Source organism: Eleutherodactylus coqui, chromosome 7 (genome assembly GCF_035609145.1).
Source record: "Eleutherodactylus coqui strain aEleCoq1 chromosome 7, aEleCoq1.hap1, whole genome shotgun sequence".
Taxonomy (NCBI): domain Eukaryota; kingdom Metazoa; phylum Chordata; class Amphibia; order Anura; family Eleutherodactylidae; genus Eleutherodactylus; species Eleutherodactylus coqui.
Genome location: NC_089843.1, coordinates 222818013 through 222832407, shown reverse-complemented (window position 1 = coordinate 222832407; position 14395 = coordinate 222818013). Strand labels below are relative to the sequence as shown.

The window sequence follows — 14395 nt, the reverse complement described above, 5'->3', positions numbered from 1 at the left end:
AAGACAAGACACCCACACCCCCCACCCTCCAAAAAGTGAAGAAATAGTTGTGAATTCTGTAAAAGTGAATAGTAGCTGAAGGTAAAGTCCCCTGGTGTGAGCACCGAGCCATGACCAACTCCTAGGGTGAAGTCATATCATGAATAGTAGCTGAAGGTAAAGTCCCCTGGTGTGAGCACCGAGCCATGACCGACTCCTAGGGTGAAGTCATATTGTGAATAGTAGCTGAACGTAAAGTCCCCTGGTGCGAGCACCGAGCCATGACCGACTCCTAGGGTGACGTCATATCGTGAATAGTAGCTGAGGGTAAAGTCCCCTGGTGGAGGAGCACCGAGCCATGACCGACTCCTAGGGTGAAGTCATATCATGAATAGTAGCTAAAGGTAAAGTCCCCTGGTGCGAGCACCGAGCCATGGCTGACTCCTAGGGTGACGTCACATCATGAATAGTAGCTTAAGGTAAAGTCCCCTGGTGTGAGCACTGAGCCATGACCGACTCCTAGGGTGACGTCACATCGTGAATAGTAGCTGAAGGTAAAGTCCCCTGGTGGAGGAGCACCGAGCGATGATTGACTCCTAGGGTGACGTCATATCGTGAATAGTAGCTGAAGGTAAAGTCCCCTGGTGCGAGCACCGAGCCATGACCGACTCCTAGGGTGACGTCACATCATGAATAGTAGCTGAAGGTAAAGTCCCCTGGTGCGAGCACCGAGCCATGGCTGACTCCTAGGGTGACGTCACATCATGAATAGTAGCTTAAGGTAAAGTCCCCTGGTGGAGGAGCACCGAGCGATGATTGACTCCTAGGGTGACGTCATATCGTGAATAGTAGCTGAAGGTAAAGTCCCCTGGTGCGAGCACCGAGCCATGACCGACTCCTAGGGTGACGTCACATCATGAATAGTAGCTGAAGGTAAAGTCCCCTGGTGCGAGCACCGAGCCATGACCGACTCCTAGGGTGACGTCATATCATGAATAGTAGCTGAAGGTAAAGTCCCCTGGTGTGAGCACCGAGCCATGACCGACTCCTAGGGTGACGTCACATGTTGAATAGTAGCTTAAGGTAAAGTCCCCTGGTGTGAGCACCAAGCCATCACCGACTCCTAGGGTGACGTCACATCGTGAATAGTAGCTGAAGGTAAAGTCCCCTGGTGTGAGCACCGAGCCATGACCGACTCCTAGGGTGAAGTCATATCATGAATAGTAGCTGAAGGTAAAGTCCCCTGGTGCGAGCACCGAGCCATGACCGACTCCTAGGGTGACGTCACATCGTGAATAGTAGCTGAAGGTAAAGTCCCCTGGTGCGAGCACCGAGCCATGACCGACTCCTAGGGTGACGTCACATCATGAATAGTAGCTGAAGGTAAAGTCCCCTGGTGCGAGCACCGAGCCATGACCGACTCCTAGGGTGACGTCACATCATGAATAGTAGCTGAAGGTAAAGTCCCCTGGTGGAGGAGCACCGAGCCATGATTGACTCCTAGGGTGACGTCATATCGTGAATAGTAGCTGAAGGTAAAGTCCCCTGGTGCGAGCACCGAGCCATGACCAACTCCTAGGGTGAAGTCATATCGTGAATAGTAGCTGAAGGTAAAGTCCCCTGGTGCGAGCACCGAGCCATGACCGACTCCTAGGGTAGCATCATATCGTGAATAGTAGCTGAAGGTAAAGTCCCCTGGTGTGAGCACCGAGCCATGATTGACTCCTAGGGTGACGTCATATCGTGAATAGTAGCTGAAGGTAAAGTCCCCTGGTGCGAGCACCGAGCCATGACCGACTCCTAGGGTGACGTCACATCATGAATAGTAGCTGAAGGTAAAGTCCCCTGGTGGAGGAGCACCGAGCCATGATTGACTCCTAGGGTGACGTCATATCGTGAATAGTAGCTGAAGGTAAAGTCCCCTGGTGCGAGCACCGAGCCATGACCAACTCCTAGGGTGAAGTCATATCATGAATAGTAGCTAAAGGTAAAGTCCCCTGGTGCGAGCACCGAGCCATGGCTGACTCCTAGGGTGACGTCACATCATGAATAGTAGCTTAAGGTAAAGTCCCCTGGTGGAGGAGCACCGAGCGATGATTGACTCCTAGGGTGACGTCATATCGTGAATAGTAGCTGAAGGTAAAGTCCCCTGGTGCGAGCACCGAGCCATGACCGACTCCTAGGGTGACGTCACATCATGAATAGTAGCTGAAGGTAAAGTCCCCTGGTGCGAGCACCGAGCCATGACCGACTCCTAGGGTAGCATCATATCGTGAATAGTAGCTGAAGGTAAAGTCCCCTGGTGTGAGCACCGAGCCATGACCGACTCCTAGGGTGACGTCACATGTTGAATAGTAGCTTAAGGTAAAGTCCCCTGGTGTGAGCACCAAGCCATCACCGACTCCTAGGGTGACGTCACATCGTGAATAGTAGCTGAAGGTAAAGTCCCCTGGTGTGAGCACCGAGCCATGACCGACTCCTAGGGTGAAGTCATATCATGAATAGTAGCTGAAGGTAAAGTCCCCTGGTGCGAGCACCGAGCCATGACCGACTCCTAGGGTGACGTCACATCGTGAATAGTAGCTGAAGGTAAAGTCCCCTGGTGCGAGCACCGAGCCATGACCGACTCCTAGGGTGACGTCATATCGTGAATAGTAGCTGAAGGTAAAGTCCCCTGGTGCGAGCACCGAGCCATGACCGACTCCTAGGGTGACGTCACATCATGAATAGTAGCTGAAGGTAAAGTCCCCTGGTGGAGGAGCACCGAGCCATGATTGACTCCTAGGGTGACGTCCTATCGTGAATAGTAGCTGAAGGTAAAGTCCCCTGGTGCGAGCACCGAGCCATGACCGACTCCTAGGGTGACGTCACATCATGAATAGTAGCTGAGGGTGAAGTCCCCTGGTGTGAGCACCAAGCCATGACTGACTCCTAGGGTGACGTCACATCATGAATAGTAGCTTAAGGTAAAGTCCCCTGGTGCGAGCACCGAGCAATGACCGACTCCTAGGGTGACGTCACATCATGAATAGTAGCTGAAGGTAAAGTCCCCTGGTGCGAGCACCGAGCCATGACCGACTCCTAGGGTGACGTCACATCATGAATAGTAGCTGAAGGTAAAGTCCCCTGGTGCGAGCACCAAGCCATGACTGACTCCTAGGGTGACGTCATATCATGAATAGTAGCTGAAGGTAAAGTCCCCGGGTGCGAACACCGAGCCATGACCGACTCCTAGGGTGACGTCACATCATGAATAGTAGCTGAGGGTAAAGTCCCCTGGTGACAGCACCGAGCCATGACCGACTCCTAGGGTGAAGTCATATCATGAATAGTAGCTGAAGGTAAAGTCCCCTGGTGCGAGAACCGAGCCATGACCGACTCCTAGGGTGACGTCACATTATGAATAGTAGCTGAGGGTGAAGTCCCCTGGTGTGAGCACTGAGCCATGACCGACTCCTAGGGTGAAGTCATATCATGAATAGTAGCTGAAGGTAAAGTCCCCTGGTGTGAGCACCGAGCCATGACCGACTCCTAGGGTGAAGTCACATTGTGAATAGTAGCTGAAGGTAAAGTCCCCTGGTGTGAGCACCGAGCCATGACCGACTCCTAGGGTGACGTCACATCGTGAATAGTAGCTGAAGGTAAAGTCCCCTGGTGTGAGCACCGAGCCATGACCGACTCCTAGGGTGACGTCACATCATGAATAGTAGCTGAAGGTAAAGTCCCCTGGTGCGAGCACCGAGCCATGACCGACTCCTAGGGTGACGTCACATCATGAATAGTAGCTGAAGGTAAAGTCCCCTGGTGCGAGCACCGAGCCATGACCGACTCCTAGGGTAGCATCATATCGTGAATAGTAGCTGAAGGTAAAGTCCCCTGGTGTGAGCACCGAGCCATGACCGACTCCTAGGGTGAAGTCATATCATGAATAGTAGCTGAAGGCAAAGTCCCCTGGTGCGAGCACCGAGCCATGACCGACTCCTAGGGTGACGTCACATCATGAATAGTAGCTGAAGGTAAAGTCCCCTGGTGCGAGCACCGAGCCATGATTGACTCCTAGGGTGACGTCATATCGTGAATAGTAGCTGAAGGTAAAGTCCCTTGGTGCGAGCACCGAGCCATGACCGACTCCTAGGGTGACGTCACATCATGAATAGTAGCTGAAGGTAAAGTCCCCTGGTGGAGGAGCACCGAGCCATGATTGACTCCTAGGGTGACGTCATATCGTGAATAGTAGCTGAAGGTAAAGTCCCCTGGTGCGAGCACCGAGCCATGACCGACTCCTAGGGTGACGTCACATCATGAATAGTAGCTGAGGGTGAAGTCCCCTGGTGTGAGCACCAAGCCATGACTGACTCCTAGGGTGACGTCACATCATGAATAGTAGCTTAAGGTAAAGTCCCCTGGTGCGAGCACCGAGCCATGACCGACTCCTAGGGTGACGTCACTGTCAGGACAGTGTCCGGGATATGGGGGTCCCTGAGATATCCCGCAACCCCTGTCCCTGCCTACTTGCCCCCCTGGGCTAACCCCCAGGGCGACAACTGGGCGACGGTCCCTACCCTCACTAGGGAAGCGGGACACGGGAGACAAACAGACACTGAGACAAGCAACGGTAGAATGGTCAGACAATCCGGGTAGGCAACAAGAGGGTACGCAGTACGGAGGGGTCAGGCAAAAACGTAGTCAAGTCCAAAAGCAGGTGTCAGAAAAGCCGAGGTCACAAGAGCAGTCAGGATAAACGCGGGTGCAGCTGGAGAACCAAACTAACACTGGCGAGGCCTGAGAGGAAAACACACCTATTTAAATGCTGTCAGCGCTCCCGCCCCAGAAGCTGATTGGGGCGGGGAGCCTGACAGCAGCAGGGCTAATCAGGGCGGTGCTGGGGACACGCCCCCAGTCTAGCTGCACAGACAGTTACTAGGGAAGCCAGCCTGGTAGTCAGGACACTAGAAGCACCAGCTGCCTCCCTAGCAACCCGGCGGCGACCAGTCTTACAGCGGCCCGGGGAGATCACAAGAACCGGGGTACCTCTGCGCCGCGCTCCTGTACCCCGGGTGGCCGGACCGGTGGTGCGGGCACGGCGGCCCCGAGAGTTGCCGGTTCTGACAGTACCCCCCCTTCTACGGGGGTACACCGGACCCCCATGGCCAGGTGCGGGCTTAAGCGGGAAAGCCCTGTGGAATGCCTGGACTAGGCGTGGCGCATGAACGTCCCTGGCAGGGACCCACGTCCTATCCTCAGGGCCAAATCCTCTCCAGTGGACCAGGTACTGCAGCCCACCTCTAACCCGTCGGGCATCCACAAGCCTTTCTACTTCATACTCCAGTTCCCCCTGTACCAGAGAGGGAGGAGGCGGGTTCTGGGTGGGGAGAACTGGAGTCACATACTTCTTAAGCAAGTTCTTGTGAAAAACCTTGTGGACCTTCCAGGGGTCAGGAAGTGCCAACTTATATGACACCGGGTTGATAACCTGAGAAACCGTAAATGGGCCAATGAACCGAGGAGCAAGTTTCAGGGAGGGAACCTTAAGTCTCAGATTCTTAGATGATAATAAAACCTGCTCCCCGACCACAAAAGGTGCAGAGATAGTACGTCTTTTATTTGCGTATTTACGCAGTTTCTCTTGGGAACCCTGAAGGTTCTTACGAACCTGGGCCCAAACTGTGCACAGTTCTTCGGCGGATATGTCGGCGGCCGGATTGTTCGAGACCAAAGGAGTAGAAAGCGAGAACCGGGGATGGAACCCATAGTTACAAAAAAAAGGTGACAGTTGGGTCGACGAGTTACCATGGTTGTTAATAGCAAATTCGGCGAGAGGTAAGTAGTTGGCCCACTGATGCTGGTTATCAGAGACAAACAGTCGCAGATACTGGATAAGTTCTTGGTTCATCCGTTCCGTTTGTCCGTTACTCTCGGGATGGAAAGCGGAGGAAAAGGACAAATTAACGTTTAGATTTTTACAGAAGGCTCGCCAGAAGCGAGCGACGAACTGAACCCCTCTATCAGACACAATGTCCTCGGGGATGCCATGTAACCGAACAATCTCCTTGATGAACATCTCAGACAAAAGTTTGGCGTTAGGCAACTTGCCAAGTGGAACAAAATGAGACATTTTGGAGAAACGGTCAACTATTACCCAAATGACCGTATTCCCCAGCGAGGATGGCAGATCAGTAATAAAATCCATGGACAAATGGGACCATGGCCTGGACGGAATGGGCAAGGGCAGAAGAGGCCCCTCAGGACGTCTCCTGAGGTTCTTCCCCCTTGCGCAAACCGGGCACGCGGACACAAATACCCGTACATCCTTGGCCATGTGCGGCCACCAATAGAGTCTGGCCGCTAACTCCAGAGTACCCCTGATACCGGGGTGTCCAGCTAGGACTGAAGCATGTGTCTCCTCTAACACTTTCAATCTCAGTGACAACGGGACAAATAATTTGCCTTCCGGAAGGGCTTCAGGAGCAGATTGTTGAGCGGCGTGAATGAGAGGTGAAAGGTCGGAGGAGACAGCAGCGAGGACCACCCCGGGGGAGAGAATGCTCTCAGGCTCCGGCTCGGAAGGTTCCGGAGAACCAAAACTCCTAGACAGGGCATCAGCCTTGACATTCTTAGAACCGGGTCTATAGGTAACAACAAAATTGAACCGAGAGAAAAACAAGGCCCAGCGGGCTTGCCGAGCATTTAACCTCTTAGCGGAATCTAGATAAGTGAGGTTTTTATGGTCAGTGAGTACCGTAATCTGGTGATGGGCTCCTTCCAAAAAATGCCTCCACTCTTCGAAAGCCCACTTAATCGCCAGCAATTCCCGGTTGCCTATATCATAGTTCCGTTCGGTGGACGAAAACTTCCTAGAAAAATAGGCACACGGTCTAAGGTTGGTGAGAGTGGAGGGACCTTGGGACAGTACCGCTCCCACACCAAACTCAGAGGCATCTACCTCCACCACAAAAGGACTGGACAGATCTGGTTGTACTAGGACAGGTGCAGAAGAGAACGCCGCCTTTAGGGTATCGAAGGCCCTCAGAGCCTCAGCAGACCAGGTCCTCACATCTGCCCCCTTTCTGGTGAGGTCCGTTAGAGGTTTAGCCACCACGGAGAAGTCTTTAATGAATTTGCGATAGTAGTTGGCGAAGCCGAGGAAGCGTTGAAGGGCTTTCAACGACCCTGGCTGAGCCCACTCCGTGATGGCCTTCACCTTTTCAGGATCCATCTGGAAGTCGCATGGCGTGATGATATACCCCAAAAATGATATCTTTTGTACCCCGAAAACACATTTCTCGAGTTTAGCAAACAGCTTGTTATGTCTGAGTCGAGCTAGCACAGTCTGAACGTGAGTATGGTGACTCGGCAAGTCGGAGGAAAAAATCAAAATGTCGTCTAGATATACAACCACGAACACCCCCATGATATCCTGAAACACTGAGTTCATGTACCCCTGAAAAATGGCGGGGGCGTTACACAATCCAAAAGGCATAACTAGGTATTCAAAATGCCCGAGGGGCGTATTGAAGGCGGTTTTCCACTCATCCCCCTCCCGAATGCGGATGAGGTTGTATGCTCCCCTGAGATCAAGTTTAGAAAACCATCGGGCACCAGCGACCTGGTTGAGGAGGTCAGGAATGAGTGGAAGAGCATACTGGTTTCGGACTGTGATTTTATTTAGCTCTCTATAGTCAATACAGGGCCGGAGACCCCCATCCTTCTTCTCAACGAAGAAAAACCCGGCACCCACCGGGGATTCTGAGGGCCGGATGTGCCCCTTGGCCAGGCTGTCCTGGATGTAGTCCCTCATGGATTCTCTCTCTGGAACCGTAACGTTATAAATGCGGCCCTTAGGAAGTTTGGCCCCAGGAATCAAGTCTATTTTACAGTCCCATTCCCTATGAGGGGGCAGAGCTTCAGATAATTGTTTGGAGAACACGTCAGAAAACTCGGAGAGGTATTCTGGTAGGGGGCTCCCCTCGCAGGTGGAGATTCCCACCTTCACCGCACAAAGGTGGTTGGCACAGCGGGGACCCCACTTTACCAGTTCCAACGTGTCCCAATTTACTACCGGGTTGTGCTCCCGGAGCCAGGGGAGGCCTAGGACGACGTCCACAGACAAATCTCTCATCACTAGAAAGGTGCAGGTTTCCACGTGTAAGGCTCCTATAGTAAACCTTACTTCAGGGGTTACCAGATTAACCACCCCTGCTTGCAAAGGAGTGGAGTCCACTCCTGAAACCAGAATCGGAGTTTCTAAACGTAACAAAACCCCGGACAGTTGAGCAACGAAATTAAAGTTAACGAAATTAGCCGCAGCCCCCGAATCAACAAAGGCTTGCCCAGTACGGTGGAAAGCATGAAATTCTAGGGTGCAAGGCACTAACATCTTGGACAACACAGGGAGTACCTTGGCTCCTAGACAGTCCCCCCGATAACTGCCTAGGAGCGGGAGTTCTTCCTGCCGTGGCTTCTTAGCGCAGGTAGCAATGCGGTGACCCGGCTCCCCACAGTAGAAGCAGAGGTTCTTCTTCAGGCGGTGTTCCCGTCGTTGCTCGGGGTTCACGGCTCCCAGCTCCATGGCCTCGGTGGTGGGAGGGTAAAAGGTCGGGTCAGTCGAAGAAGTAGACGTGGGGAGTGGGGTGGTCCGAGCGGCGTGTCTGGCCCTCAAACGTCGGTCGGCTCGAATAGCCAGCGACATGGCTTGCTCCAGGGTTTTAGGCTCTGGGTGGGCCACAAGTAGGTCCTTGAGACCCTCAGACAGACCGGTCAAAAATAAGTCTTTTAGGGCGGCATCGTTCCACCGGGATTCCGTACAATGTTGACGGAATTGGGAACAGTAGTCCTCCGCCATCTTACAACCCTGGCGCAGGGCCAGAAGTTTGGAGACTGCGTAGCCCGCCCGGTCGGGTTCGTCATAAATTTGACCCAGGGCGAAAAAAAAGGCGTCAAGGGATAGTCGGGCTGGAGAGCCAGCTGGTAGCGAGAAAGCCCAATTCTGGGGCTCTCCCCTCAGGCGGGTAATTACGATTCCCACTTTCTGGTATTCAGTACCAGAGGAGTGGGGGCGGAGATCAAAGTAGAGCTTGCAGCTCTCTCTAAATGCAAAAAACTGATCTCTCTCTCCGGAGAAGCAATCCGGAAGCGTGGCTCGAGGTTCTGACATCGTTCCTGGAGCGGACGAGGGCTGCATGGGACCTGCAGCTGCCACTTGTTCCCGTGGCTGCAAGCGGGCTGTTAGGTCCTGGGCAAGGGTCGTAAGGACCTGGACCTGGTTCGCTACAGCCGCCACGGCCTCCATCGAGGGGCTCAAAGTTGCCGGGCGGATGCAAGGGTCTGACCTTAGTTCGGCCAGTGTTACTGTCAGGACAGTGTCCGGGATATGGGGGTCCCTGAGATATCCCGCAACCCCTGTCCCTGCCTACTTGCCCCCCTGGGCTAACCCCCAGGGCGACAACTGGGCGACGGTCCCTACCCTCACTAGGGAAGCGGGACACGGGAGACAAACAGACACTGAGACAAGCAACGGTAGAATGGTCAGACAATCCGGGTAGGCAACAAGAGGGTACGCAGTACGGAGGGGTCAGGCAAAAACGTAGTCAAGTCCAAAAGCAGGTGTCAGAAAAGCCGAGGTCACAAGAGCAGTCAGGATAAACGCGGGTGCAGCTGGAGAACCAAACTAACACTGGCGAGGCCTGAGAGGAAAACACACCTATTTAAATGCTGTCAGCGCTCCCGCCCCAGAAGCTGATTGGGGCGGGGAGCCTGACAGCAGCAGGGCTAATCAGGGCGGTGCTGGGGACACGCCCCCAGTCTAGCTGCACAGACAGTTACTAGGGAAGCCAGCCTGGTAGTCAGGACACTAGAAGCACCAGCTGCCTCCCTAGCAACCCGGCGGCGACCAGTCTTACAGCGGCCCGGGGAGATCACAAGAACCGGGGTACCTCTGCGCCGCGCTCCTGTACCCCGGGTGGCCGGACCGGTGGTGCGGGCACGGCGGCCCCGAGAGTTGCCGGTTCTGACAGTCACATCATGAATAGTAGATGAAGGTAAAGTCCCCTGGTGCGAGCACCGAGCCATGACCGACTCCTAGGGTGACGTCACATCATGAATAGTAGCTGAAGGTAAAGTCCCCTGGTGCGAGCACCAAGCCATGACTGACTCCTAGGGTGACGTCATATCATGAATAGTAGCCGAAGGTAAAGTCCCCTGGTGCGAGCACCGAGCCATGACCGACTCCTAGGGTGACGTCACATCATGAATAGTAGCTGAAGGTAAAGTCCCCTGGTGTGAGCACCGAGCCATGACCGACTCCTAGGGTGACGTCATATCGTGAATAGTAGCTGAAGGTAAAGTCCCCTGGTGCGAGCACCGAGCCATGACCGACTCCTAGGGTGAAGTCACATTGTGAATAGTAGCTGAAGGTAAAATCCCCTGGTGCGAGCACCGAGCCATGACCGACTCCTAGGGTGAAGTCATATCATGAATAGTAGCTGAAGGTAAAGTCCCCTGGTGCGAGCACCGAGCCATGACCGACTCCTAGGGTGAGTTGTAGTCACATTCAATTTGATACTTGTGTTTTTGTTTTTTTCAAGGACAACAGTATTAAGACCAGCAAGTACAACTTCTTCACATTCCTTCCTCTCACTCTGTTTGAGCAGTTTCACAGAGCAGCGAACCTCTACTTCCTGTTTGTCATTATTTTGCAGGTAAGTGCCCCGAGTGTCCTCCTGGGGATGAGAAGATATACAGGAGCATGCTGACATTTCGCTTCTATGACCCTTTCTATTTAGAAGGCAAGCGGATAATTTAATGTTCAGTGGGGGTCTCACCACTGATACTCCCACTGAATGGGGGTCCGTGAACCCCTCTCCTGTCACTGTGGACTCGCTGCCCCATCCATCAGATTGAATGGAGTGATGGCCCAACGTGTGCAGCGACTGCTCCTTTCGTTTCAATGGGGCTGATGGAATAACAATCACTTGGCCACCTCCGGCAGTCCTACTGAAAATGAACATGGTGGCACCATGCAGATCATTTCCCCATTCATTCTTCTCACTGTGGGAGGTGCAGAGATCCCAAGTGAGGAGGAAAGGGGACACGAGATTCCTGTTCTTGGGACTGCTGGGGTGAGGCTCCACCAATCATAAAGTTTTCCCCTATCCATGGGATTTTAGGTTTTGGGATAACCCTTCAAGCTGCAGGTCACTCCCCATAGAAGGTGTCAGGAATGTAGAGAAACCTATCTTTGTAGTAGCTGTATATACGTATTGTTGTGAAGTCAGTAACATTGATTATAATTACAGTCGCACCTGTGAGGAGTGGGAAGTGTTGGGCTGCATTGCCATATGGCAATTCGTGGGCATCTTTACATTGTTTCCATGGCATTTTGAAGGTATTTTTTATGTAATTACCATGGGCAGCAACAATTCCTATAAGCAGCATAAAACAACATGAAATTTGCCACGACCATTCTTTATGTCCTAAATAGGAAAAATCAGGGGTTGCAACTTCAATATTCAATTCTAAGCGTGAAAAAATGTGAAAATCTGCGAGAGGGACATCGGTACATGCAGTCTGAGGAGAATCTAATGCTCCTCTATGTGGATACAGATTTTATTACTTAGTTCCTCTAAAGAAACTTCAACTTGATAAAATTTTCCACGCGAACAACTGGTAAACAGTACACCTGTACCAAATTAACTCGGGCGAAGCTGGGTATAACAACTAATATATATAATTTTTTTTTTTTACTTTATTTTAAACATCTATGCCCCCTATGATGTCATGAGACCTCTGGGGAACATTCACACTGTCATTTTTCTTTCACTGTGAATGGGGCATCCATAGGAGCCCTAGTTATAGGGGAAAACAGCCCCATATAGTGACAATAGTCACATTCAGTGCTGTGACATGTTGGGGGTTGCTGGTGATCACGTGATCGCTAGATCCCATGCAGAACCAACAGCACTGCATTCTCTATATAGTGCTTGTTGAGCTCTATGTATATATAGCCTGTACAAAAGATGCAGAAATGGTTAAAAGAAGCTTCTGTCTCCTCCTTCACGTTCTCGGCTGTCTCACAGTGCTGCATCACCTTTTTTCTCATCCCTCATCTGTCTACCACCCTGCCTGAGCCCCCTTTTTTGCTAAATTCCTCCTTAATCCAAACCTCACACGCCCATCTCCAAGATTTTTCACTTTCTGCACCAGTTGTCAGGAATGTGCTACCCCAGCCAGCCAATCAGAGAATGATTGGAAAGTCCAGTTCACCTGTATCATGTGGATGCACAGACCTGCTGGAAGCAACGTGCATGAGAAAGAGCAGAGGAGTGGCAAGGAGATCCAGTGTCTACTAAAAGATCCAAGTCCTTATTGACAATCATTAAACCTATGACCGGGGACATACAGAACATAACTGCTTACGCGTTTCAGCCCTGAAAGCATTGGATCTCCAAGTGGATGCCGGAGCTCCTTGGCATTTTTTTTATCCAAAGAATTAGGGTTAAAAAAATTCATCTACAGCCCTCAATTTTTAAACTGTGTGTCCTAAAAACTTCTCTTAATGGAGGCCTACCACATTCCCCAATCAAACGCTTCTCCATTTTCCATTCTTCTACATTCCCCTTCAGAATGACCCCTTCCATCTGACTTCATCCCCCACACACCATTCACCCTAATTGTCAGGTTGCGCTGCTGAACTCTGTGTTGTATTTCTGGGTTCCATGACACCTTCACTGTTAGGGGATAATTGAGCTGGCTGGGTATGATTATTTTGGTTAGCCAACCTCTGGGTTTGGGTGTAGATATACACTCCAGCCCCTCTGCAAGAGGAAGCTGTATTTCTTCAGTCTTGTCTACCTGTGTTTGTGTCATGTCAGCTTTCAGCTTGCTGGGTGTTTTGTGTCCTGTGTTGCGTGTTTTGTGTCTTGATAGAGTAGGGACTGCAAGACATGAGGAGCCTTGATTGCAGCCTTACAGCTTAAGTTTATTGGCCAATGTACGAATTAATCAATGGGGTTTGTACTTGTCCCATGTCTATCACACTGTGTACCACCTATTCTGGGGGAGCCAGGGCCGAGGTTCCAGCGTAGGGCCGCCTTTAATCTCCACCTTCTGTTACTTCCAGACTGTTCCTGCGATTTCCACGATGCCATGGTTTGCCCTTATGCTGCCCTTGCTAATCCTGTTGACCATCAGAGGGATCAAAGACCTTGTTGATGATGTTGTAAGTGCTACAATCTGAATATCGTATCGTTACATTTGTGCATTCTGTGTTATTCTGTATCCAGATTGTGTAGAATAACTGTCAGCGTCTACAAGGCGATTGGACTGAAGTTGTCTGTCTGTCTAGTTGAGGCCCGTCTGCCCCGTCTGCCCCGTCTTCTCTCTTTTTCATATTTAAAAATCTTGTGATTAATCACTTTACTGAACCAGCTAACGATTGCTGGAGTTACATCATCACTTGCCCAATTTTTTCAGTATTTATTTAGATGTCAGAATATTTTGGGACATTTTGTTATCATTTTGTCAATTTTAGGGTGCATTCCCACGAACGTATATCGGATCGGTTTTCACGCCGAGCCAATATACGTTGTCCTCGTGTGCAGGGGGGGGGGCGAGGATGGAAGAGCCAGGAGCAGGAACTGAGCTCCCGCCCCCTGTCCGCCCCTCTGCACTATTTGCAATGGGGAGAGGCGGGGCGGGGCTAATTCTCGGAATTTAGCCCCGCCCCCAGCCCGCCTCTCCCCATTGCAAATAGTGCAGAGGGGCGGAGAGGAGGCAGAGAGGGGGCAGGAGCTCAGCTCCTCGCTCTTCCATCCTCCCCCCCTCCCCTGCCCACAAGGACAACGTATATCGGCTCGGCGTGAAAACCGAGCCGATATACGTTCGTCTGAATGCAGCCCCCAAGGGGTTTTTCTGGAATTTATGGGTGTTTTCCGGGCAAAAACTATTAATGATGTATTCTCAGGATAGTTAATCACTAGTTGGTCGGCTGGGGTCTGCAGCTCAAGACCCTGGACGATCAGCTGATTAGGCACCCGCAGAAGACCCTGGTGTAGTGGCCAGCGCTTGTAATTGCAGGCGCCGCTCTTGGGAAACTACAAGTAGTGATTAATATTACTCTAATGTCCCAGGAGGCTTAAAACGACTTGGTGGTAAATAACTAGCATAAGGTATATAATATATATAATCTCAGTATCCTATATAGATCAGCCATAACAGTAAGTGTACGGGCCCAGAATGCATAAACCACGTGCCTGCCCACCCACCACAGCCAATGGCCGGAAGATTAAAAAAAAAAAAAAAAATATATATATATATATATATATATATATAAAACAGAAAACCACTGGACATTCATACTAGTGTTATTCTCTGCTGCAACACATATCGAGCTTTTTTACTAGCACTGTGTGAACAAGCT

At 51.5% G+C, this 14395-nt stretch overlaps 1 protein-coding gene across 1 annotated transcript in view; it reads left to right on the top strand.

Annotated features, from left to right (window-relative positions):
• ATP8B3 (ATPase phospholipid transporting 8B3) overlaps positions 1 to 14395 on the top strand; it is a 198334-nt gene that overhangs the window by 42872 nt on the left and 141067 nt on the right. Inside the window, exons 4-5 of the mRNA XM_066574488.1 lie at positions 10563 to 10676; positions 13097 to 13195. Coding sequence (XP_066430585.1) covers positions 10563 to 10676; positions 13097 to 13195 — 213 coding nt within the window. The remainder of the gene's footprint in view (positions 1 to 10562; positions 10677 to 13096; positions 13196 to 14395) is intronic.